The sequence below is a fragment of the Sphaerodactylus townsendi genome, linkage group LG02 (assembly GCF_021028975.2).
Source record: "Sphaerodactylus townsendi isolate TG3544 linkage group LG02, MPM_Stown_v2.3, whole genome shotgun sequence".
Classification (NCBI taxonomy): Eukaryota; Metazoa; Chordata; class Lepidosauria; order Squamata; family Sphaerodactylidae; genus Sphaerodactylus; species Sphaerodactylus townsendi.
Window position 1 is genome coordinate 121,301,511 of NC_059426.1, and position 22,983 is coordinate 121,324,493.

Below are 22,983 nucleotides of genomic sequence, written 5' to 3' on the forward strand. Positions count from 1 at the left end.
GTGGCAGTTCCTGTAATGGTAGTGTTGTCTTATTAGGCTTTGTGCTGTGGTAATTCCTTTAATAACATGGAATCTGGGGTGTTTGTTTGTATTGAACAGATTGTCTCCCGGCTCTGACGTCTACGTCTCGGTTTCATCCATGGCCTTAGCAAGATCGCAGCAGTGCCGTAACTCCCCCAGCAACTTGTCATCTTGTAGTGAAACTGGCTCTGGTGGGGGCACCTACAGGCAAAAATCTATGCCTGAAGGGTAGGCCCTCTCGTGTTTCTTTCTTTATGCCTGTTTTTTGAGTGCTGATTTGGGGAGAAAGGAGAAGTGAATTCTTACTCAGACCCTTACCAAACATTCTTAAATTGAATAGTTGCCCCTGCCACACACTCTTACGATTCCCCCCCCCCCCAATTTCTCAGGTTAAATTGGCATCCTATCAGCCTTAGCTGGATTGTGGCTATATGACCTTGTGCTTGCTAGCAGTTGGATACTCCTTCGAATACCTGCCTGCATCTTTGAGTTGCAGCTTTGATTGATTAAACCAGTTACTAATTGGTTAAAGGTCCGTAGCTCAATTAACTTCTGTGCCCACCATCAACAACTTTGTTCTCCATAGCATTTTTATGTTTAGCCCAGAAGTGATGAGTTGTCACTAGTTCACCAGACTTCATCCTTTCTACCTATTTCTTTCTCAATATTAATTGATGGAGTGGATATGCTGAATGAGCAGGCTTCCTTGTACTGCCTCCTGTCTTCTCAGTACAGCCAGGAAGGAGTAGTTGGGAAAAAAGACAGTTGCAGGTCTGGTTCTTTAATATCCTGTTGTATCTCCCCACCCCCCCACCCCTTACGAATGCTAATAGGCATTTTTTTCCTAGATGCCACAGGAGCACACTTGTGCAGTTTTACCTTTTAGATACTTTGGCAAATGCACGGCAATAACTTCTCCAAAGTTCATGTTAGGGGAGTCATTAGAGCTCATTTTTCATGGCTGCTAAACTGTGGGATTGCTCAGTTGTGCTTCGATGGCACTTAAGGGAAAAAATGGTATCAATTGACAGTACTATTATCTCCTGTTTTTTTACTGCCGGTGCAAAATTATGTTGATATTAGAGGGGCTAGGGCAGCTCTAGTGCAGTTCTGGTGGCCATTTGCAGGCAGCCTTCCACCACATCCATCCATTTGCCAAAATCTTGAGCACCAAGATCTCTCCCTCTCCTCCCTCTCTCTCTTTCCCCTCCATGCAGTCTCAAAAGTAGGTGAGCATCTGGCACATTCTGGAACTCTAGTGATAGATCTTCATTTTACATTCAGGGTCATTCTGCCCTTCACTTTACATTCAGGGTCAAGTACCGTTCATTCTCAGTTTCTTATGGCTGCCATGTTGGCAGCATTCATGACAGCATTCTCTGGAGGTTTATATCTGAGCTCATCAACTGATGAATTAGGACCATTTTCAAGAAATGCTCTAATTGTAGTGTTGAAGTCTCTACTTCAGACAACCATAACTTCCATTTCATTTGCATAGGGGAGGAACACACCTAAGTGAGAGTGTTGCATTCATTCTCAGGCATTAAGGAACAGACTAATCTTAACCATTGTTCTGTAATTAAAAGCCTCTTCTGTAAACAAGTCCTTGACTTCCATTGATGTGGCACTAGCACATGAGCACATGGTGCTTTTTCACAGTTCTGAGACAACCTTCTGCTCTCTTAACCCTTCCACCAGTTATAACTGTTCTTGGTGCCAGAGTAGCTTTTGGGGATTCAGTTCTAAAATACAAAATGAAACATTCCTCCAAGTCTGCAGCAAAGTGCCTAAAGACAATAATACAAATAGGAATCACCACCACAAATCTGTCAGATCCTCCTATTTAGAAGAAATCTGAAGTGAGAGAACAAAACATATCTGCTGGAAAAGTTATCTCTTGTCACAACTTCCTCTTCACTGCTCACGATGACTTTGCCTTTGGAGGCCCTGACAGTGTTCAGTATTAGATCCTGCAGTAGAAACCTTAGTAGCAGTGGTTACCTTGGACCACATAGCACTGGAATTCCATCCAGCCCAAGCCAGTGTTCCATTGTCTAGACTTTGAATACTAACCTCTGCATTAAAATCTGAGTAGGAAACTGAAGACATTAAAGCTCCATCTGTCATTCCTCCTACTCACTTTAATGCTTCTGCTGTTCCAATCCAATTTAATGTCCAGCTTCTTGTCAGTGCTATGAGCTGTGTCATAGACTTCATTTTGAGCACTCACAGCCTTGAGGTTCAGAGAAGAATCATGAAGTGGAATGGAAGTCACCTATCTAATGCATCACTAGTGTCTTCATATACCATCCAGATTAGAGGTGCAGTGGGAGAACTGTAATTGTGGCATAGCATTCTTTGTCACCTGGTAATGATTCAGTTCTCTCCTGGCACAGAATGGCAAAGCTCACAGGCACCTCCTAAGTGTCAGCAATCTCCAGACAGCATCTTGAACTCTCCTACCTTAATGTATTGTTGAAGGCTTTCTTGGCCGGATTCAACTGGTTGTGGTGGGTTTTCTGGGCTGTGTGGCCGTGGTCTGGTTGTTCCTAATGTTTGTTGTTGTTCCTAACGTTGTTCCTAACGTTTTGCCTGCATCTGTGGCTGGCATCTTCAGAGGTGTATCACAGAGAAAAGTCTGTTTCACACTGTGTCTAGTGAGAAGGGAAAGTTTAGTGACAGGGTAGGGTCCAATCAGTAAGTGCTTGGGTGGAACTTGCTATGCAAAAGTGTGATTGAGTGCATTGTATTGCGGGTGGGGTTATCAGTCCATTTTTTAAGTACTGATAGCCAAGATTTGTTAATTTTCAGAGTCTCTTCTTTCTTGTTGAAGTTGGCATTTGTGAATTTCAATGGCTTCCCTGTGAAGTCTGACTTAGTAACCTTCCAAATTGTCCAGAATTTCAGTTTTCTCAAATTAAATGTTATGTCCAGTTTTGTTTAACACATGTTCTGCAACTGCAGATTTTTCAGGATGGTAAAGCCGCCAGTGTCTTTCATGCTCCTTAATACGAGCCTGAATGCTGTGTTTTGTGCTTCCTATGTAGACCTTTCCACAGCTACAGAGTATGCGATAGACTCCTGCAGAAGTGAGGGGGTCTCTCTTGTCCTTTGTTGAGCATAGCATCTTCTGTATTTTCCTGGTAGGTTTGAAGATGGTTTGTACGTTATGCTTTTTCATCAGTTTCCCTGTTTGATCTGTGATTCTGTAAATGTAGATCAAGTAGATCTGTAAATGGAGATCAAGTAGAGCGGGTGGCTAGTTTAAAATTTCTGGGCGTTATGATTAAAGAGGACTTGACCTGGGGCATACAGACTGCCACGGTGGTTAAAAAGGCCCAGCAAAGACTGTACTATCTGAGACTTAAGGAAACAACAACTGAATGGAAAACTCCTGGTGTCCTTTTACCGCTGTGCTATAGAGAGTGTCTTAACCTACTGCATTTGTGTATGGTTCTCCAGTTGCACAGTGGCAGATAGGAAGGCGCTCCAAAGGGTGATCACTACTGCACAGAGGATTATCGGCTGCTTTCTCCCCTCCTTGGAAGAACTCTATAATTCCCGAAGCCTAAAGAAAGCCCAAAATATTCTGAGAGACCCGTCTCATCCAGCACACTCTCTTTTTGAACTGTTACCATCCGGCAGACGATACAGGTCTATCAAAACTAGGACAAAGAGGCTTAGAGACAGCTTCTACTCTAGAGCTGTGGCTATGCTAAACTCTGCAGCTTCGTGTTGATGTGTTTGGGGCTGTGTGGGGATGGGTGGAGGAAGGGGAAAGTGAGGATGGGGTATGAGTCTGAAATTGTGTGCATCGAGGAATTCTGCTGTAAATTTCGTTGTGCGTGCACAATGACAATAAAATGCTTAGGCTTATTCCCTTGATGTATGGTAGAAATATTTTTCCTGTGGGGGGCTTTCTCCTCTGTCCTCTGGGTTTCTCTTGGTCTTAAAGCTCTTCTGATTTTTGTTGTGGAGTAGCCATTAGCCTGCAGAGCCCAGTCTAGATGATTGATTTCATCAGGGTGGAGGTTCACAAATTCATTTTGCACTGTGCAAGATAGAAAGCAAAGATATACCTGTCCTAGTCTGTGTAGAAATCAGATGAAAAAGGAAGAATCCAGCATGTTTTGGGAGCCTCTGTTGCAGATCAGTTTGTAGCCACGATTAGACTCAGTGATCTCAGTAAGGAAGTAGACCAGGGGTCTGCAACCTGTGGCTCTCCAGATGTTCATGGATCACAATTCCCATCAGCCCCTGCCACCATGGCCAATCTGGAGAGCTGCAGGTTGCAGACCCCTGAAGTTGACCAACAATGAGGTTGAGGTGACAGGTAGGATCCAGCTACCAAGGTCTGAGGGTAGAGAGGTGATTTTTATGCACCGTTAGTTGTATTTGGAAAGGGAGTAATGTTTCTGCTGTGATGGGGTTGGGTTCCAGCTAGAAACTTCTAGTCATATTGGAAGGTTTGTATTTTAGAGGAGCAGGAAGAAGGAGGAACTCCAAACAGGGGCATGAGTAGCCATGTCAAAAGTATGGGAGATTCCATTCTGGGGTGATTAAGTTATCTGCCCAGAACATCAGTTCTGCCTGGTTTAACAAAGAGCTATAGGCAGAACTTGATGGTCCTTAAATTAAATTGTCAGATTGAAAGGTCTGATTAACAAAGGTAAGCAGATGACTTCACTTGTACCACAGATTTCTGGATGGTCCTAGAAATCAAGTTACTCTGCAAACCTGGATTGTTAATTATGGCCTGAATTTTTATGAGCCATCAGGAAGCCAAAGAATAGAACTGTCCTCAAGGGAGTGTCTAGCCATGTTGGGGAGCCTTGCTGCTTCCCCATGAGTCAGTTTTTCTGCAGTCTGCAATTGATCATGTCCTGGTGCCGTCCAGTTTTTCACTTTCTTGCTTCGATTTGTTATCATATCAATTGTAATTCCCACTCTTGCATTTGTTTTTGGCCAACATCTTTCTCAAAATCTTTTATCCATTGCGCCTCCCTGTTGTAATCCTTCTCGTTTTCCCACAAATCTTTCCAAATATTTCCAAAATGTTGCATTTTTCTCTGGTTTTTTGCTTTCAACGTTGATTTTTGTGTTGAGGCTTTGGTAGAAATGCCTTTGGTCTGATCGAAATTGCTGATTTTGTCTGTACTGGATGTTTCTTGCTTCATATCTTTCAATTTTTCTTGCTGTGGCTGTTATTTGTTGTTTGGTGATCTCTTTCTGTCAGTCTATCAGTTTTTCCATGGGGACTTTCTCTGGTGGTTGTACTATTATTTTCTCCCCTGTACTAGCATTTTCATCTAGAAGTTCTGCTATTATCTCTCCTGTTGTTTCTGGAGTATATACTGTTCTTTCTTCTGGCATTACAGTTGCTTTCTTTTCACAATTTTTCTGGACTTTTTCCAGTTCTATCTCTGTAAACACTTTATTCCGTATGATGAATCACCTTGATCTACCAGTCTTTGCTCAGTGATATTTGAATCTGCGTAGCGTTGTTTCCACAGTTCATACATCCACTTCAAGTATTCTCTTTTTTTCTGGCTCTGAGTTGTAGTAACAAGCCATGATGGCACGATTTTCTTGCGCACTATACTTCTTTCTTTTGGATGGTTGGTCCACTTGTAGCCCACTTGTCAACGCATGCCCAGGGACCCCAGCATGTGACGTGGCCCTTGTTAACCTGCGCAGCGACTGATGCGGTATGGAATAATTTTTCATTTGTATCACCATATTGAATGGGTTGGTGGACACTCTTAGTCTGGTTTCTCAGATGAGACCTGTCTGGCTTGGGAGCCCCTTCCGGTGGTATACATTACCTCCAGCATAGTTCTCAATGTCATCGAAGCACGCAAGCCCCTTCCCCACGACAAGGGGGTGCCCGTTGTTGTTGTTTATTCGACTTGATAGACCGCTCTACCCCCGAAGGGCTCAATATCAAATATGACTTCTCTTCCACAACCTCAGATAGCACTAAGAAGTCATCAAGTGACCCAAAAACATGGCTCCTGACTCAGGGCTAGTTTCAGGGTTATACAGCTGTGAACTTCAGCAGGTGTTTCTAAAACATATCTCAGTTGTGATTTAAACCTCTCAGCTGACTTTCAGTTTGTTTCCTGGCAGAGTTCGGTTGGCATTGATTTTAAAAAAGAACATCTAAATATCTTGGATTCCAGATTATCAAAATAATTGCCTCTCCAAACTTTTCAGATTATTTTGAGGGATGTTTTTCCAGGTGTGTCAGTTTAAATAATTATATAAACACAGGGCAACAACCCTTGCCTGTGGTAGAGCCCTGCATAAGGGATATTCAATCCAGAGAGGAACTTGGCATCAGTTTTTAAAGTTTAAATCTTTTTATTTTCCCAAACTTTTAGTTAAGTTTTATGCCATTTAGTAGGCTTGCTGTTTTTATGTTCTTGTTCTGTTTTGTTTGGCTGTTTAGCTTATTTCACTAATAAATGTATAGGTTTTATTTATTCTTTGCAATCTGCCTCGAAACTTTATTTTATTTTTGCATTAGGTAAATTAAAATTAGAACTGAAAAATAAAATATTACAAATGATGTTGCTTACTTTTTGTAATGGAATCAATAATGCTCACTTTACATTCCTAGATTCTTGCTGACGCAGCTAGTTTGAGGATTAAAAAAAGGTGTACCAGAGACTGATAGTTTGCACAAACTGCGGCTCACTGAGACTGCTGAAGTATCGCTTTTTATTTCACACTAACCCACCCCCCACCCCCGATTTTAGGCTTTTTATTCCAGCTTGCATTCTTAGTGAGGATGGAATTTGATGTATGTTGAAGAGGCAATTTAGTAAAAATTTAGGGAAATTTTAGCAACTGTAATGAGAGTGGCTTGGAGCTTCCCTTTGGGATTTTCCTTGGACTTCTATTGAAGGCCATCTTTAATCCTCTTCATTTGAATCTTTTATGCATTTTTAATGCACATTTTTCTAGAATGTATTTTTTTCAGTTTCTATGTAGTTTTTTGCACATACTCAACTCATATGGCTATTCACAAAGTAAGTAGCAACCATTTCAAACACAGTAATCCCTCCCATGAGAACAGAAGTCCTGTTCTACTGCAGATATCTATTTAAATCAGCCCCTTAATGTCCAAAATAGCTGTTTTTATTGAAAAAAGACTTACATTGTTTCCAGTATTTTTTCTTTTGAACAAGCAGTTGATTAGAGTCACAAAAATAGTTGAATTCAATCAAATTGCCACAATTTAATCAAAAGGCAATACTCTTTGCTTAACTGATTTCTATACAATTTCTGGACAATCACATATAGAAATTAAGAGTCATAGTTCAGTCTGTCCTCAAGCCTGAAGGCAGAAACTATTTTAAAATTCAATAATTTAACATTGTCTCTCTTTTTGCAAACCAGTCCCAATTTTTGTTCATGAGATCGCTTTTTGAGATGACTCCTATGGATGAATCTATCTGGAAAATGTTTCTGTGGAACGTATCTTCCAATGCTGGATACACAGTTGCTCATAAACAACTGTTTCAACAGGTCAATTTAACCAAAATCCAGTTTGAATGCATTTGTCAGTTTCTCTCCTTGTTCATCACAATAAGAATCACACACACACACACACACACATCCCCCCCCCCAAAAAAAATATCATCATATTTGGGCGCTGTGTGGTTTCCGGGCTGTATGGCTGTGTTCTAGCAGCATTCTCTCCTGACGTTTCGCCTGCATCTGTGGCTGGCATCTTCAGAGGATCTGATGTTGGGAAAGCAAGTGGAGTATATATCTGTTGGAGTGTCCAGGGTGGGTGGAGAAACCTTGTCTGTGAGTAACAAAGAAGGCTAGCAACCAAGGTCAATAGTTGAGGGCATCTGAATAGAAGTATGAGTAACAATGAAGACTATAGCATGGGCGTAACACTGGAGATAACTTAAAGGTCACTGAGGTGGGAACATCTGAATAGAAAGTTATCCTGAAAGCCTTTGTTTCTTTTGTCTATGGTCATCCTATGTTTGTGTGGAGCTGGTTAGACACTGTCTTGACTCTAGTATTTTTCAACACTGGCAGCCAAGTTCTGTTCATTTTCATAGTTTCTTCCTTCCCTGTTAAAATTGTCCATGTAATGCTTATAGTTTCCAATTGCTTCTCTGTGTAGTCTGGCGTAGTGGCTTTCAGAGTGGTCCAGAATTTCTGTTTTTTTCAAATAATTATTCTATGTCCAGGTTGGTTTATCATGTGTTCTGTAGGTATTGCTGATTTTTCTGGCTGAAATAGTCTTGCAGTGCCTTTCGTGTAATTCTTTGATACGATGTCTGTATGTCGCTCGCGTTTGGTGGATTCCTATGTAGACTTGTCCACAGCTGCATGGTATGCGATAGACTCCTGCAGTAGCTAAAGGATCCCTCTTATCCTTTGCTGAACGTAGCATCTGTTGAATTTTCTTGGTGGGTCTGTAGATTGTTTGTAGGTTGTGCTTCTTCATCAGTTTTCCTATGCGATCAGTGGTTCCCTTGATGTATGGTAAGAACACTTTCCCTCTGGATGGCTCTTTATCTTTGTTCATGTGGCTTGTTCTTGGTCTTGCAGCCCTTCTGATTTCTGTATTAGAGTAACCCTTCTGATTTCTGTATTAGAGTAACAGCCCGGAAACCACACAGCGCCCAAGTGATTCCGGCCGTGAGAGCCTTCGACAATACATCATCATATTTGCAAAATATTACATTGGAAGTAGCCCTGTATGCCTTTGTTCCTTTGTATAACATATTGTCAAAAATACCATCAGATAATTCTTGACTGTTCTAAGAGACACTAGTTGGAGATAAGAAGGCGGACAAAGACTGAAGCAGCTGCCCACCATGTTCTTTGTCCACTCAGATGTTGAATAACAGCCCCATACCAGTCATAGAGTTTCAAGGTTATAAATGCACATGACAGCCATAATGTTGGAATCTGAGATTCATAGCATTTTGTTAAACTTTTAGATGTTTGATCTGAAGTTCCAAATGCCCCACAAACCTGCAAACCTCAGCAGTGGGGAGACCATAGTTAGAATTTCTATCCTGGACCATTAGGCATAACTGCCATCTCAGCATTCTCTGTATTTAGCTTCTGTCAACACACCCTCATCTTGTACCCTGCCATGGTTGAAAACTAGTGAACCACAGGAGAGTATACAAATGTTAAAATGAATGATAAATTTGATTGCAACCAATAGAGCTGAATGGCTTAAGTAATTGAAATTTAGTGGCTATAAAATCTTACACATTTTTAAATTGCTGGAAAAAGGAAATTAGAGTGCAATTGTTTCTCACAAGTGGCAATCAAAGACATTGAGGATAGTTGTGGAGGGACTAAAGCAGAGAGGAGAAATTCATCCATGAACAGCCTTTTCACAAAAGAATTTTACTGGCTGAAGCTGTTGAAGATCAGATGTGTTCTCAAAAAAGCGTTAAGATGAAAAGACAGAAATGGGGATAATGTGACTAAGGTCACTGAGACAAAGTGTGCACACGTGTGTGTTAAAAGAGTTTTGTTTCTGAAATTTTTGATGGGATACATTTCAGAAAGTTGTAAAAGTTGGCTAAGTAAAGATTATGGATCTGCAGCCTGATCACACATTTAACTTCTCACACAGTCTTGACATAAGACAGCTTTCAGAAATTTCATTATTTAAAAACATTTGGGTATATCCATAATTTAAAAAGTGAACTGTGTGGTAGCCTTTTAAGAGTGCAAATCCTGTGCAAGCACCAGGTCATTATTGACCTATGAAGTGATGTCACATGACAGTGTTTAGTAGGCAGACTGTGTTTATGATTTGCCATTGCCTTCCCCATTGATCTACACTTTACCACCAACCAGCAAGCTGGATACAAGAGAATAAATGCCACAGTCGTTTTGTCTTAAGCAACACAGTCGTTTTGTCTTAAGCAACATAGTCTTAAGCAACCTGTGTAATTTGCTGTAGCCTTTGGAGCCCTGGTACATAGTGCTTGGATCCCTGTGCTCAGGTTTTCTAAAGCTCCTGTCTTTAAATAATATTACAGTTTGGAGATCGTCCCCCACTTGTCATGGACATAGCTCAGGATTGTCTCTGGCCTGGTGGAAGGCTGAGTCATCTGAGTACACTTCCTGCCCTGTATCCCCAAAAAGATCAATCAAATTGGAAGGCAAGAGCAAGATTTATCTGGTGAACTCAGCTCTTACACTCCATGGAGTTCTGTTAGTTACAGCCTGTGCAGATTCTGTCACCAGTTTATGCAAATATCAATACATTTAATGTAAAATAAAGGCTACTATATATGCACCTCATGTAGTGTATTCACATTTCACCTGTCTGCTGATAGGATTATTAGCCAGTTTCAGTCTTGGAACAAATTTTTGCTGAGAGAATATAATAGAAACACTCCGCTTTGTTGTTGATATTTGCTCTAAGGCTTATTGGAACTAGAAGTCATTACATCTGGCTCTGTATTTCCTGCAATTCTGGGCCTTTTGACATTGCTGTTTAAAACACCCTCCACCATAACCTCCTATCTGTATTATGTCTGTCTGTCTGTGAAGACCCACTCATTGTCTGTTAAAAGGAGTTCTCATCGATGAAAACATATGTTAAAATAAAAACTTGTTAGTCTTTAAGATAGTACAAGATTCCTCATTTTTTTTGTTTTAACAGATTAACATAGCTATCCCACGGGGATTGTTATAATGAAAAAAATCATGTAAACAGCTTTTTCCATACACAGAATTTAAGAGTGACTGTATTTTCCACAGGTTTGGAATGAGCCGTAGATCTCCTGCCTCCATTGACAGACAGAATACAGATACTAGTGGCAGTGGTAAATCCACACCCAGTTGGCAGAGAAGTGAAGATAGCATTGCTGACCAGATGGGTAAGAAATTGCTTCCTGCAGAAATTAAATTGTGTTTGTGACAAGGTGACTTTGGCAAGCCATTCTTCCACTTCTAAAAAGCAGCGACGCCTTGGTGGTTGAATGTTGCTCCTGGTTAATCAGAATGAATTATTACATATCAGGAAACTGTACAGTGTCCTTTGAGCCCTGTGAGCATGATGTGAGGTAGAAATAAAATTCCCTGAGGATACATCAGTTTCAGTCATCCAGTCTTTGGGGGCACCTTTAAGAAGCTTGTTGCGCAGGCTCATTTATTATTTATCCTTACCTTTGGTTTGTCCTGCCTCCTTTTAGTGCTGTGTCAGTTTAATGCAATTTTCATTTAGTCCATAGCAATTTGTAGTGCCCTCATTGCAACAACTGCTGTACATGCAAGTAGGTACTTTGATCACTAGCATTGTAAAGAATCACTACACACCAAGATGAAGGGGTAGGTTGAAAGGACCATAAACGTAAATCAGCTGGGACTGAAGATTTGCATGGTTAAGCTCTCCTTTGGAATTACAGCACATACATTTTTTTCTTTGTTTGCAATTGCTGTGTGCTGAACTAGGGACCTGAAATTAGTAGATAGCATTAAGATTTCTGCCATGGTTTCATCTCAGCAATGACACTGGCACATTGTGACTAGCTTAATCAGTGATGCCCAGGTTCAAAAGCTGGTTGTTTTGTTGGACAGTACACTCAAGACTGCGTCCTGTGGGTTTGGTCAGGGAAATCAGTTTCATCATAATTTCACCCAATTAAGTGGTCATATAATATTCTGTAATAATTTATTAGAACACAAGCAGAGAGAAAAAAAAACAGGACCTGGAGATGAGACTTGGTGCATTGGGAGGTCTGCAGTGTTCTAAGGCAAAGGCTGCCACAACTGACAAGATCAAGAATGAGGACAGACCTGAACCAGGCCATTTCTAAAATCTCAAAATGACCAACCCAGAGCCAAAGCAAAAAACCTTTTGTAGTTTTCTGGAATGACTGCAAGTGGGAGCTTGTTCTGTCATCCCACTTACTAATAAGTGATAATAACACTGAAGGTGGGAGTTGGGAAAGAGAAGGCTAACTCCATCCTCCTAAGACAGCTGAATATTAGAAAAGGATACTTCTAAAAATGCTCTTACTATCATTCTTGTCACCAGGCAGCTTACTCCTGAGTAAATAAGATAGGTTTGAACACAGATTGAAGTATGCAGTGAATTCTTTGTGAGTTCAGAAATGAAACACAATTCTCCAATTCAGAAGATCCACTTTGTTCTAGTAATTTCACTGCGTCAATGAGTTGTGCCTTATTATTAAAGCCACTTAGCCATTTCCCAGTCCCCATATCTGTTTAACAATTGGGGCGGGGGGAAGGGGGGGACCGACTGTGGTTTAGTTGTCATTTTGGAAGAATACTTTAATTGTATATATTTGTATACTGTTGAGGTGGTAACAATACAAGTAAAGTTCATGTTTTTCAGAATTGCTTTTTCATATTGTATGAGTGTTGATGTTGGCAGTGAACGTAGCTGCTATAAAGTTATGCTTTGGAATGTAAAATGCCCACATATCAAATTAGAGAAAAGAAGTACTTTCCTCCTCATTTTCAGAAAATGTTCTGATAACATTGTTTGAAATAGCAAGGATTCTTCAGTTTTAGACCATAGTATCAGGTCCAAGTACATTAGTCCCATAGATGAAAGGATGACACATTCTGGTTTGAAAGGATGACACATTCTGGTTTGACACATTCTGGTTTAGATTCTTAACCTGAAAACTACATTAGTTTAGCACCAATCAATAGAAAACAGGAGCTTTTTGGTGGTAAATGCTGTCTTGTGGGACCTATTACAGAACCAACATGCCATCTCCCTGCAGTATCAAAGGTACTGCCATCCTTCAGAGAGAGCCCCACTGGAAGACTGATGAGGCAGGATCCAGTTGTCCACTTGTCTCCAAACAAACAGGGCCATGTAAGTTATCATTCCGAATGGTTGTTTATCCATTTTTTAAAATGCTTTTCTTTTTCAGAAGTTCTTCAGATGATGAATATCCTTTTGGAGCTTCTGTTTTCTCCTGAACTATGCTTCTTTGCTAGCATGCAGAAGAGGTGGTGAAACCAACCTACAAGTTTAAAAGCACATTTAATATAAAATATGTTAATAGAAATATTTTGCTCTAACTTACAAGTAGGGTCTTGGTTCGGTGCTTTGTAGTGGGCTGTATTTGTGAGAATTCTGATTTTTCCAGAAACAAGTTTCCTGTTCAGATCTGTAGTGAATTCCATATCCCACATGGAAGACCTGTTGCATCACCAACATTCTTTTACAATGTGAAAAGTCTGATGGAGTTAATTGTCATGTTTACTTTCAGAGTTTTATTAATAACCTCATATTTTCTCATTCTAGTGTCTTATTTTCCTGACATTTTAAATATTTTGTTTGTTTACACAGGTCACATCCTAATCTGGTAATTTCAGAACTGTGCATCAGAGCCACATTCTTAAATGAAGAGAGCAGAATCTGCTCTCCTAACAATGTACACAGATTGAGGCATTGTCTGTTTCTTAAAAAGGAAAGAGCCAGTTTGAGAATTTTAATTTCCCCAAAACAATTGAAACTATGAAGGCTGTCGGTGTTCAATACGATAAATAATTACACTTTGACATATTTAATTTTTTTCCGATATCGATTACAAATACAATTATTACAGACATCTGAGAACATTAAATTTTACATGTATATTTTTCAAGATGTATTCTTACTTATGGAGTTATTGCCAGCTTAAGTATTAATTATCTTTTTGATGGCCAAGCATAAATGTCCAGTAGTTGTTCTACTCCCTTAGCATAGAAAGGAAGCCTAACATTACAATGACTGCCACTGTTCAGGATGCAGGGAACAGGAGGACAAGAGATCAGGAGTGCACCTCGGTTTGTAACATCTACAGCACACCTTTTAGCAGCTTGGGCAATTTACCCTGAGGAGAATCTTCATGTAATATGTCGTTGCCCCTGTTCTTTTTGCCTCTTCTCCAAAATGTTGGCTTTGATTTACCTTTTTTGTTCTTTTGCAGTCAGAGAGCCACTATTCCAGCCATTCAAGCAGTAACACGCTGTCCAGCAACGCCTCTAGTGTGCACAGTGATGAAAAGTGGTATGACAGTGGAGATAGGACTGAATCAGATCTGAACAGCTACAATTATCTTCAAGGCACTTCTGCCGACAGCGGCATTGATACCACCTCCTATGGTCCCAGCCATGGCAGCACAGCTTCATTTGGCAACTCAGCAACATCTCCTCGATCAGGACTCGTAAAAGAAAAAGTAACACCATTATGGCACAGTTCTAGTGAAGTAGTCTCCATTTCTGACCGGACTTTAGAAAAAGAGAGCCATATGATGGACAGGAAGACAGAATCGTCATTAAGCTTGGATATTCATACCAAAAGTCAGCCAGCCTCTAATCCTTTGACAAGAGAGAACAGTGTTTTTAGCCTTAGTGATGCCATTCCCCATGCCAGGTAATTTTCTTTTAAAAATTGTGTGTGTGTGTGTCTGTGTGTGTGTGTGTGTGTCTGTGTGTGTGTGTGTGTGTGTGTGTGTACCTACTTTACTTGGTGGGCCAACATTTGAATGCAGACAGAGAGCATGAAATGAACACATATTTTCTTCTGTGGGTGGAGATTTTATTGCAGAAGACTCAGTAGTGTGCAGGTGTATTTCTGGATCAGAACATGGCAGCAGGACACAATATTGTTATGGTGCATACACAACATACAAAGCTGTGGGTTGAGGACTGGCAAACAAGCTGTATATGTTGCCTCCATTTCACATTTGAGTTCACGCTTCTTCCCAAGCCAAAGTGATTAAATTAGCATAGTTTAATTTGTATCCAAGCAAAAGACCTAGATAAGTGAAGTCTGCAAAATGCTGGAATTTTATATACTTATTACCCCAATAATTTTGCACTTGGCTTTTAAGGTGGTAAAACATACCATGGATATTTACAGTGAGCAGCAAGTGAAAGAGAAGAGTTCAGAGTTTCTGAGGGACTCAAAATTAGCAGGCGCACATCTTAAATGCTTCTCTGTTTAGGTTTTCCTATGTCCTCAGAATTTCTAATCAACATTTTATATTCAGATTTCTATTTAATTTCAGCCCAAACAGTGTGAACTAAATAGAGATGGGATAAATGCACAGTTGAAAACACTGAACAGAATTGTAAAAATAAACAGTGGCAAGTTGGCATGTTTGTATCCTATTCTGTAAAAGGCAAGTCATGTTCCCAGCAACTCACTCCTGAAAGCAAAGGACTCTGGGAGATGTAGCTCATAGGGCACTGTTTCCTGAGCTGAAGGGGCCGACTTGTCTACACCTCCAACAATCCTTTACTTTAACAACACAATCATCACCAATACGCCTTCCCTCCCCACTTCCCAAGAAATGCAACTCTCTTGTGTGCGCAAAGCCTTGACCACAGTCATATGCCCTTCCAAAAGCCCCCTACGAGTCTCCTCAACTGGGGACAGGCCAGGGACAGGCCTGCTCACAGAGGCTGTTCAAAGCCACTGCTCTGGTGCCCTGTGGCTTGAAAGGAGACCATCCACTAGGCCTCTGTGCCACCCAGTGCAATGCCAGTTCTGCAAATATGGAAGGGGGTATGACTGCCCTGATGAGTGCTGGGCATTGTCCATAACAAATGGAGGGAGGGGTGCGCTATGCACCCAGGCCTCTCCACTACCATGGAGGGGCAGAGGATGAGAGAAGGAAGAAAAGAAGGATGTTGCAAGCAGTGACGGTCTCACCACCCAGCCAGGCTGGCAAGAAGCTCACGAGCACTCTTCCCAACAGTTTTCTACAGCCCATTGTATTTGTTTGTACAACAAGCTTTACTGCTAGTCTTTAGAATATTAGCAGTAATTATCGCACATATTATTTTATAGTACATAACAGTGATGGGTGGATACTCTCACCTGCATTCAGTTCAAAAATAATCATAGAGATACTTAGATTATGGAACAAGTCAGATGTTCAAAGTTATTGTAACTGAACCATTTGTTTATACACACATTTGTCTGCTCTTTAGATGTTTCAATCATTTACTGCAATTTCAAATAAAATGCCATGTCAAGAAGCCTCGCTCCAAGCCAGTAGCTATTTCTCCAGCTTTGATACCTAAATTGCTTCATATTCTACAGGGTTATAAACAGTTGAAGGCAGCCAATCAGAGCAGATTTTCATCATGACAGGGCAAAAGGTACACAATTATTGGTAGAGTAAGAAGTCTTCCTTTAAAATAGACAACAGCTGCCATAAGGCAGTGAGAGAAGGTGCATGCATACTCGTGCTCTAAAACAGTTTGCCTGTCTTTCCTGTTTCAAACTGCAGGTCATGCAAATGTGATGAGTCAAAAACACTGTTTAAAAAAGCCTAACAATTCCAAGATACCCTTTTTGTTAGTCCAATAACAAAAAGTGCCCAAAATAACAAAAGTGCCCAATAACAAAAAGTGCCCGAAAGTGCCCACTTCAGTGTGGTGTACCTCAGGGAGCGCTGCTGACCCTGCTATTATTTAACATCTATATGCGACCCCTTGCTCAGTTGGTACAGAGCTTTGGGCTGATCTGTCACCAATATGCTGATGACACTCAGCTCATTCTGCTGGTGGAGGGGGGAACGGTCGTCGCCCCTGTAGCTCTCCAGCATTGTTTGGAGGCGGTCGCTGGTTGGTTGAAGCAGAGCAGGTTAAAACTGAATCCGTCGAAGACGGAGATCCTTTGGCTGGGTCGGGGGGGGGGTGAGGCTGGGGATTTTCAGCCGCCGGTGTGGGAGGGGGCTACATTGGCACCGGCCTCCTCCGTCCGTAGCCTGGGGGTCCACCTGGATTCGTCTCTTTCAATGGAGACCCAGGTGGCCCATGTAACCCGGGTTGCGTTCTTCCATCTTCGCCAAGCCCGGCGGCTGGCCCCCTTCCTCTCTCAAACGGACCTAGCCACTGTGATCCATGCAACGGTCACTTCCAGGCTAGACTATTGCAACTCGCTCTACGCAGGCCTTCCCTTGCGTCTGATTCGGAAACTAAAACTGGTCCAGAACGCGGCGGCCCGTTTGCTCACAGGGGGTGCCCCCAGAGACCATGTTGTACCTGTGTTGCGCCGCCTGCACTGGCTCCCGGTTGAATTCCGAATCATTTTCAAGGTGTTGGTACTGACCTTTAAGGCCTTGCGCGGCCTGGGGCCTCCGTACCTGCGGGACCATCTTGCCCCATACATCCCAACTCGGCCTCTGCGGTCAGCAGAGGCCAATTTACTGGTATTCCCTGGTCCCTCAATGACGCGGCTGGCCTCCACCCGGGCCAGAGCTTTTACAGCTCTGGCCCCTGCCTGGTGGAACGCTCTGTCCCCAGCTACGCGGGCCCTGCGGGATCTAAATGATTTCCGCAGGGCCTGCAAGACAGAGCTGTTCCACCGGGCCTTTGAGGGGTCCGGCCGCTGATGGTTCCCCCCCTCCTTGCTTTCTCCATAACATCTGTGAACCTACCGCCCTTTCTTTCCCATTTCCTTTTCAGGGGACTGATTAGAGAGACGCCATCGATATATTTGATGTTAGAACGCTGCTTTTAATGGGGTTGGGTTTTAATATATAGAGCTGTTCCTAATTGATTTTATAGTTGATATTACTGATTTTACTGTGCTCTATTGTCTGTTGTTCGCCGCCCTGAGCCCTTCGGGGGAGGGCGGCTTATAAATATTATCATTATTATTATTATTGTTGTTGTTGTTGTTGTTGTTGTTATTATATAATAATAATAATAATAATAATAATAATAATAATAATAATAATAATAATAATAATAATAATAAGAAGAAGAAGAAGAAGAAGAAGAAGAAGAAGAAGAAGAAGAAGAAGAAGTTTTAACAATAAAAATGCTATTCACATGGGGAAAGAATTGCAGCTTGTCTGAATTTTCCATTAACAATCAACAAGTCTGTCAGCTGGAGGGAACATCAACCCCCCCCCCACATACACAACTGTAAATCACTAACTGTGGAATCTGAATATTTTATGCATTTAAATAATGCAATGAAAAAAAGAGGAGGTAGCATCAGCAGACCAGAGGAAGCTGTGGTATAGCACTATTCAAACTTTCATGCACAGTTTTTGCACAGTTGAATATTTGTGAACTTTTCTAAACAGGCAGAGCCTTTGTTGAATTCTTTGAGTGTGCTGACTACAACTGATAAACAACTGAGTGGACAGGTGACCGAACATAGTTTTTCATAATGAAGATTTAATTTGATGAGTATCCAAAAAGTAATTCAGAACTGGATGAAGTTTTTAGCTCCCATTGCTTCTCCAGTACTGTGGTTTGGGCCCTCTCTGATGCTACTCCCATGGACAAACAATACTGGCAAAATCCACTGTGGAGAAAGGTAAACACAGAGTTGTAGAAGCCTTTGGGTCAATTTCAGTAATTACTTGGATTCCAAATGGAACTTAAAAAGTTGGTGATCTAATCTGTATGTTGCTCAGTATGTTAAGAGAAAGTGTACCTCATAATCAATGCTGTTAATAATGTGATGTTTTGGAGGACTTTGATTCATAGAGTTGTCATGAGTCAGAATATATTAACTTTTGTTTCATGAATACAATTCTGTTAATTTTGCTGTTTTACAGAAGTGACATGAAAGCTGGTAGATCAGTGCAACTTTGGAGGATGCCTCTTCAGCCTAGTACAGTTTGTGTGACTATCAGTTAGATGACTTACAGTGCAAGCCACCGGGGGGGGAGGCCTACGGAGCCAGTGTACCCCTGCCACTGGCACCTATGCCATCCAAATGGGCACTAAGCTTGTAGCAGGGTGCCTGAATGCAGAAGCAATGGCCCGGGGTCAGAGGGCAGGGGGCATGTCCCTTCGTCCTGACAGAGCTACACAGGGACACGGAGGTAGGCTTGAAGAAAAAAGTGGTGCGCCAGAAAACAGCAGCATGCGCCCGGTGGCATAATGTGTCAGCCTTGCACATAAACATTTATTTAAGTTTATGCAGGAATTTTTCACTGTTTGTCAGTTGGATGACAGTGATCATTATGGTTGGGTTGGTTTGCTGCTATTTGAAGTTATTTTGGTAAATGTATCGATGCTTCTTTATCAGTAGGGGAATACTTTGCAACTGCTAGAAGAATTTATCAAAATTGTTAGGCATTGTGCAAGAGTAAAAAAAAAATCCTGCCTTCACACTCGCAATCTGCAGGCTATAGAAGTAAAGTTGCACCTAACAAAACTTTGTGACCCGCATGACAGAATAAAGCTTTGAAATTAATTGCACACAATATAAGCATGCACATCATTTTCTGTATTATGCTTCTCTCCCAGTACCATGGGTTCCCGACACTCTGCCAGCCCCGTTGTTTTCACCAGTGCCAGGAGTTCACCTAAAGAAGAGCTTCATTCTGCCACTTCCCCACAGCTTGCACCTTCTTTCTCCTCCTCCTCCTCCTCCTGTGGCCCTAGGACTTTCTACCCACGCCAGGGTGCTACTAGCAAGTACCTGATTGGATGGAAAAAACCTGAAGGGACAATAAACTCAGTGGGGTTTATGGATTCAAGAAAGTAAGATCACTTCCATTCTGTTTTGGTGGGTGGTTAATTTTAATCATGAACAGGTTTACTTCATTCTCAATGAAAATTCTTCAGGAATTTAAGTGAAAGTGAATTAAACTAGCTAAAGCCATAAAAACTCTTAAAATTCTGTAGAGATTGCCATTGCCTGCTGAAGCAGATCAGAGCGTTCAAATAATTCATTTCAAATATTTAATGGATGGATTAAAAACAGTTTGTTTCCTGGGTTTTTTTTTTTTTTTAGTATTCTTGTTCTCTGGTTGAATTTTTAAATGGTCCCCAAGTACTGAATACTCAAATGAAGAGTGTTTGGCATTTTTCCCCTGACAGCTGTTAAAATGTATGGCACTTCAAAAGTGACCTTGAATAGGGAATAGCTGGCAGTTTGTAATAGAGACTGAAATGAAGCTAGAAGTATTTCAAGAAATCATTGACCAGGGAAAATCATTGAAATCATTCGCTTGGTTTACTAGTCAGACATCATTTATGGTTGCTTCAAACCCTCTTGTGTTACTTCTGAGTTCCTTGGGACACATCTTTTCTCAGGAATGCTGGGATTTGGAGAACAAAAAATAATTATAATAAAACAGCAAGAGAGTCTCCTGTATTATTATGTATTAATCCTCTCCAAATCAGAATACAAATAGGAGCTCCAGAGAGCAGATTTGAATGCTGTTAGATTTCCTGCATATTCAAGGTGACATGTAACCAGCAACAAGCCAGGCTCTTATTCTTTTTAGCTTAAATGCTGTTAATTTTTTATACAGAAGGCTGAAGTTGAGAGCAAATGACAGTGAGGTCAGAAGCAAGTCAGAGACCAAGGCTTAAACATATAGCAAGACAAAAGGTATATGGTATAAATTAAGATACAGATCCCTAAAAAGGAATGGGTGGGTTATAAAAGGAAATATGCATGAAATGATTGCTTGGTTCTGGGAGCAGAACAGAACATAGTAAATCAAAAGGGATCCTGTGGCCAAGTCCAAAGAAATCTTTGATGCTAGATATTCTCATCCTAGTTCATGGAAGACAGGGACAAGTCATTTAAATTTAAGTAGCTGTAGGTGGAGGAGGAGCATAGTCATGGTGGCAGCTATATGAACAAAGTTATTGTTGATGCACAATGATTAATGTTCCTAACAGGTTTATTCCTTTAAACAGGTATCCCTATATTTGGGTCTTCTATATCAAACTGAATTCCACAGTCTCCTCACCTACCTATCCCAAATACCCACTTTCTACCTAACCCTTTTTTCTGAGTATCTAGTAGCTGTTTAGAGTGTTCTGTTCCAGAGGCATTGGTTCCTCACGTTTTATCCTCTTTTCTCTAAAGGCGCCACCAGAGTGATGGTAATGAAGTAGCACATCCTCGGTTACGTGCATCAGCCAGAGATCTTCGAGCCTCACCAAAGCGAACATCTAAATCAAACATTGAGGAAGAATTAAAGAAGCTGATAGATCTAGAAAGTCCAACACCAGAATCTCAGAAGGACTTTAAGGTATAGGCTGCACAACTGTATCCTGCTTTGATATCAAGAGTGATCAACAATTGCTTCATCAAAACTCCATATTGTGACTGCTGTGTTTGTATTTTGTAATGCTTAGTCTAAGCAGCTTCAGTGTGTGTGTGTATTTGTTAAGAAGAGCAGGATACACATTATGTGATAGAATTCTCACTTACCATATCACTTAGACCAGGGGTAGGGAACCTGCGGCTCTCCAGATGTTCAGGAACTACAATTCCCATCAGCCCCTACCAGCATGGCCAATTGGCCATGCTGACAGAGGCTGATGGGAATTGTAGTTCCTGAACATCTGGAGAGCCGCAGGTTCCCTACCCCTGACTTAGACTGTAAGCCACTGTTGTTCTTTGTGGTCCCTGTGTAGTCATACATATACACATTCTGCAGTGGCTTAGAAACAGTCCCAGAAAGTTCTAGAGTTATAGCTCAGAAACTGGTGTTTAAATCCATTCCTCTGAGGGAAAGTAAGGATCCTTTCTGTCTCCTACTGTCCTCTAGCTTTAGTCTGTTTTCTTCCTCTTCTTCTCTTCCTCCTCCCTCACCCCCTCATCTACCCCCCACTTCATTGTAAACCAGATAGGGCCATAAAAATTATGCTGACTTTCAAGTTAGTTTCTACTCCAAAATCCAAGTTCCTTTTAAAAAGTCCTACATTTCTTAAGACCTTAATTATCATCTTCTGAATATATCCCTTGATGCCTAGAGATTTGCAGTGCTGCCCGGACTGATAGTGCCATCCACAGCAGTTACACCCAATTAACCTATTGACTTCAGTGGACTTAGAAAGGAATAACTATGCTATGGATGGCATGGTTAGGCCCTTTCCGCACATGCAGAGTAATGCACTTTCAGTCCACAATTGTTTGCAAGTGGATTTTGCTATTTCACACAGTAAAATCCAGCTGCACAGTGGATTGAAAGTGCACTATTCTGTATGTTCGTAAGGGTCCTTAGAGTGTCCTGGCTTTCTGAAGGCCGGTAGGGCTGCCTTGATGGCTGCCTCCTTCCTGGAAACTCAGTCCCCCAAAGCAGCCACCAAATTCACTCTATATTGGAGTTGAAAACATTGACTAAGAGATGACGTTCGGGCAGATCTTAGTTAACGATGTGTATCTAGGTAAAAATGTACCGCTCGTTTATGTGTGTTGTATTGTGTTATCCTTGAATTTTTTCATGTTTTTTATTTCATTTTGGCCAATTACGCACAAAGTCTTTGCAGCATAATGAACAGCAGTGTTTGCCACAAGATTTCTTGTACAGACGTATTTTCTGGAGCCCCAATTTCACTTTCCACTCTCTTCGCAACAAGCAAATTATAGCACAATTTAAATCTTGCTTCACCCCCAGAGTGGGACAGATTTGCCAGTGGGCAAAGCTTTGCCCTAGACATCTTCTCTCAACTCATGGCCAGCCTTCCCACTCCCTCGCAGTACTTTGCATGCTTTCCCTCTCACCTCCCCCATGCTGTCAGCTTCTTCCTGCTAAATTCACTGATCTAATATCAGTACACCAATCTCTTATATGTATAGTGGGGTGGGGAGAACCCCTCCCCATCTCTGTCTAACATCTGTGTTCAGTCTCTCTCTTCCACCAGCACAGCACAGCCTCAGTTGCCAGGGGCCCTGGAGCCTTCCCCCTCGCCCCCCTCTCCATGCTGCTTCTCTAAAGTGCACATATTGAGAGATCAATCTTTCAGTACAAAGTAACAACAAAGAGGGCTTTTGCAAGGAACAGTACAAGCAGGCATCTTTTGGGCTCCACCCCACCTCCCCCGCTTTGCCTGTGCCCTCCCTGATGGCTGAGAGGGCTTTTAAAACTTTATTTCAGGCAAGACAATTTAAGGAGCAGGTTGTTAAACCAAGACAAACAATAAGCATCTCTTTCAATATACCTGGAGCGGGAAACTAGCCAGAGAAGCAGTTGGGCCTTTGGA

The 22,983-nt window shown here is 41.5% G+C and overlaps 1 protein-coding gene across 7 annotated transcripts in view; it reads left to right on the top strand.

Annotated features, from left to right (window-relative positions):
* The window catches only part of SIPA1L1 (signal induced proliferation associated 1 like 1), a 184,530-nt gene that overhangs the window by 143,331 nt on the left and 18,216 nt on the right, over positions 1-22,983 (top strand). For 4 of the 7 annotated variants that reach the window (XM_048484057.1, XM_048484058.1, XM_048484060.1 and 1 more), the window contains 6 exons: positions 100-249; positions 10,789-10,907; positions 12,762-12,880; positions 13,983-14,428; positions 19,282-19,518; positions 20,861-21,026. In XM_048484057.1, coding sequence (XP_048340014.1) covers positions 100-249; positions 10,789-10,907; positions 12,762-12,880; positions 13,983-14,428; positions 19,282-19,518; positions 20,861-21,026 — 1,237 coding nt within the window. Of the gene's footprint in view, positions 1-99; positions 250-10,788; positions 10,908-12,761; positions 12,881-13,982; positions 14,429-19,281; positions 19,519-20,860; positions 21,044-22,983 lie in introns of all 7 variants that reach the window. The other 3 variants (XM_048484064.1, XM_048484063.1, XM_048484062.1) reach the window with 3 other exon arrangements.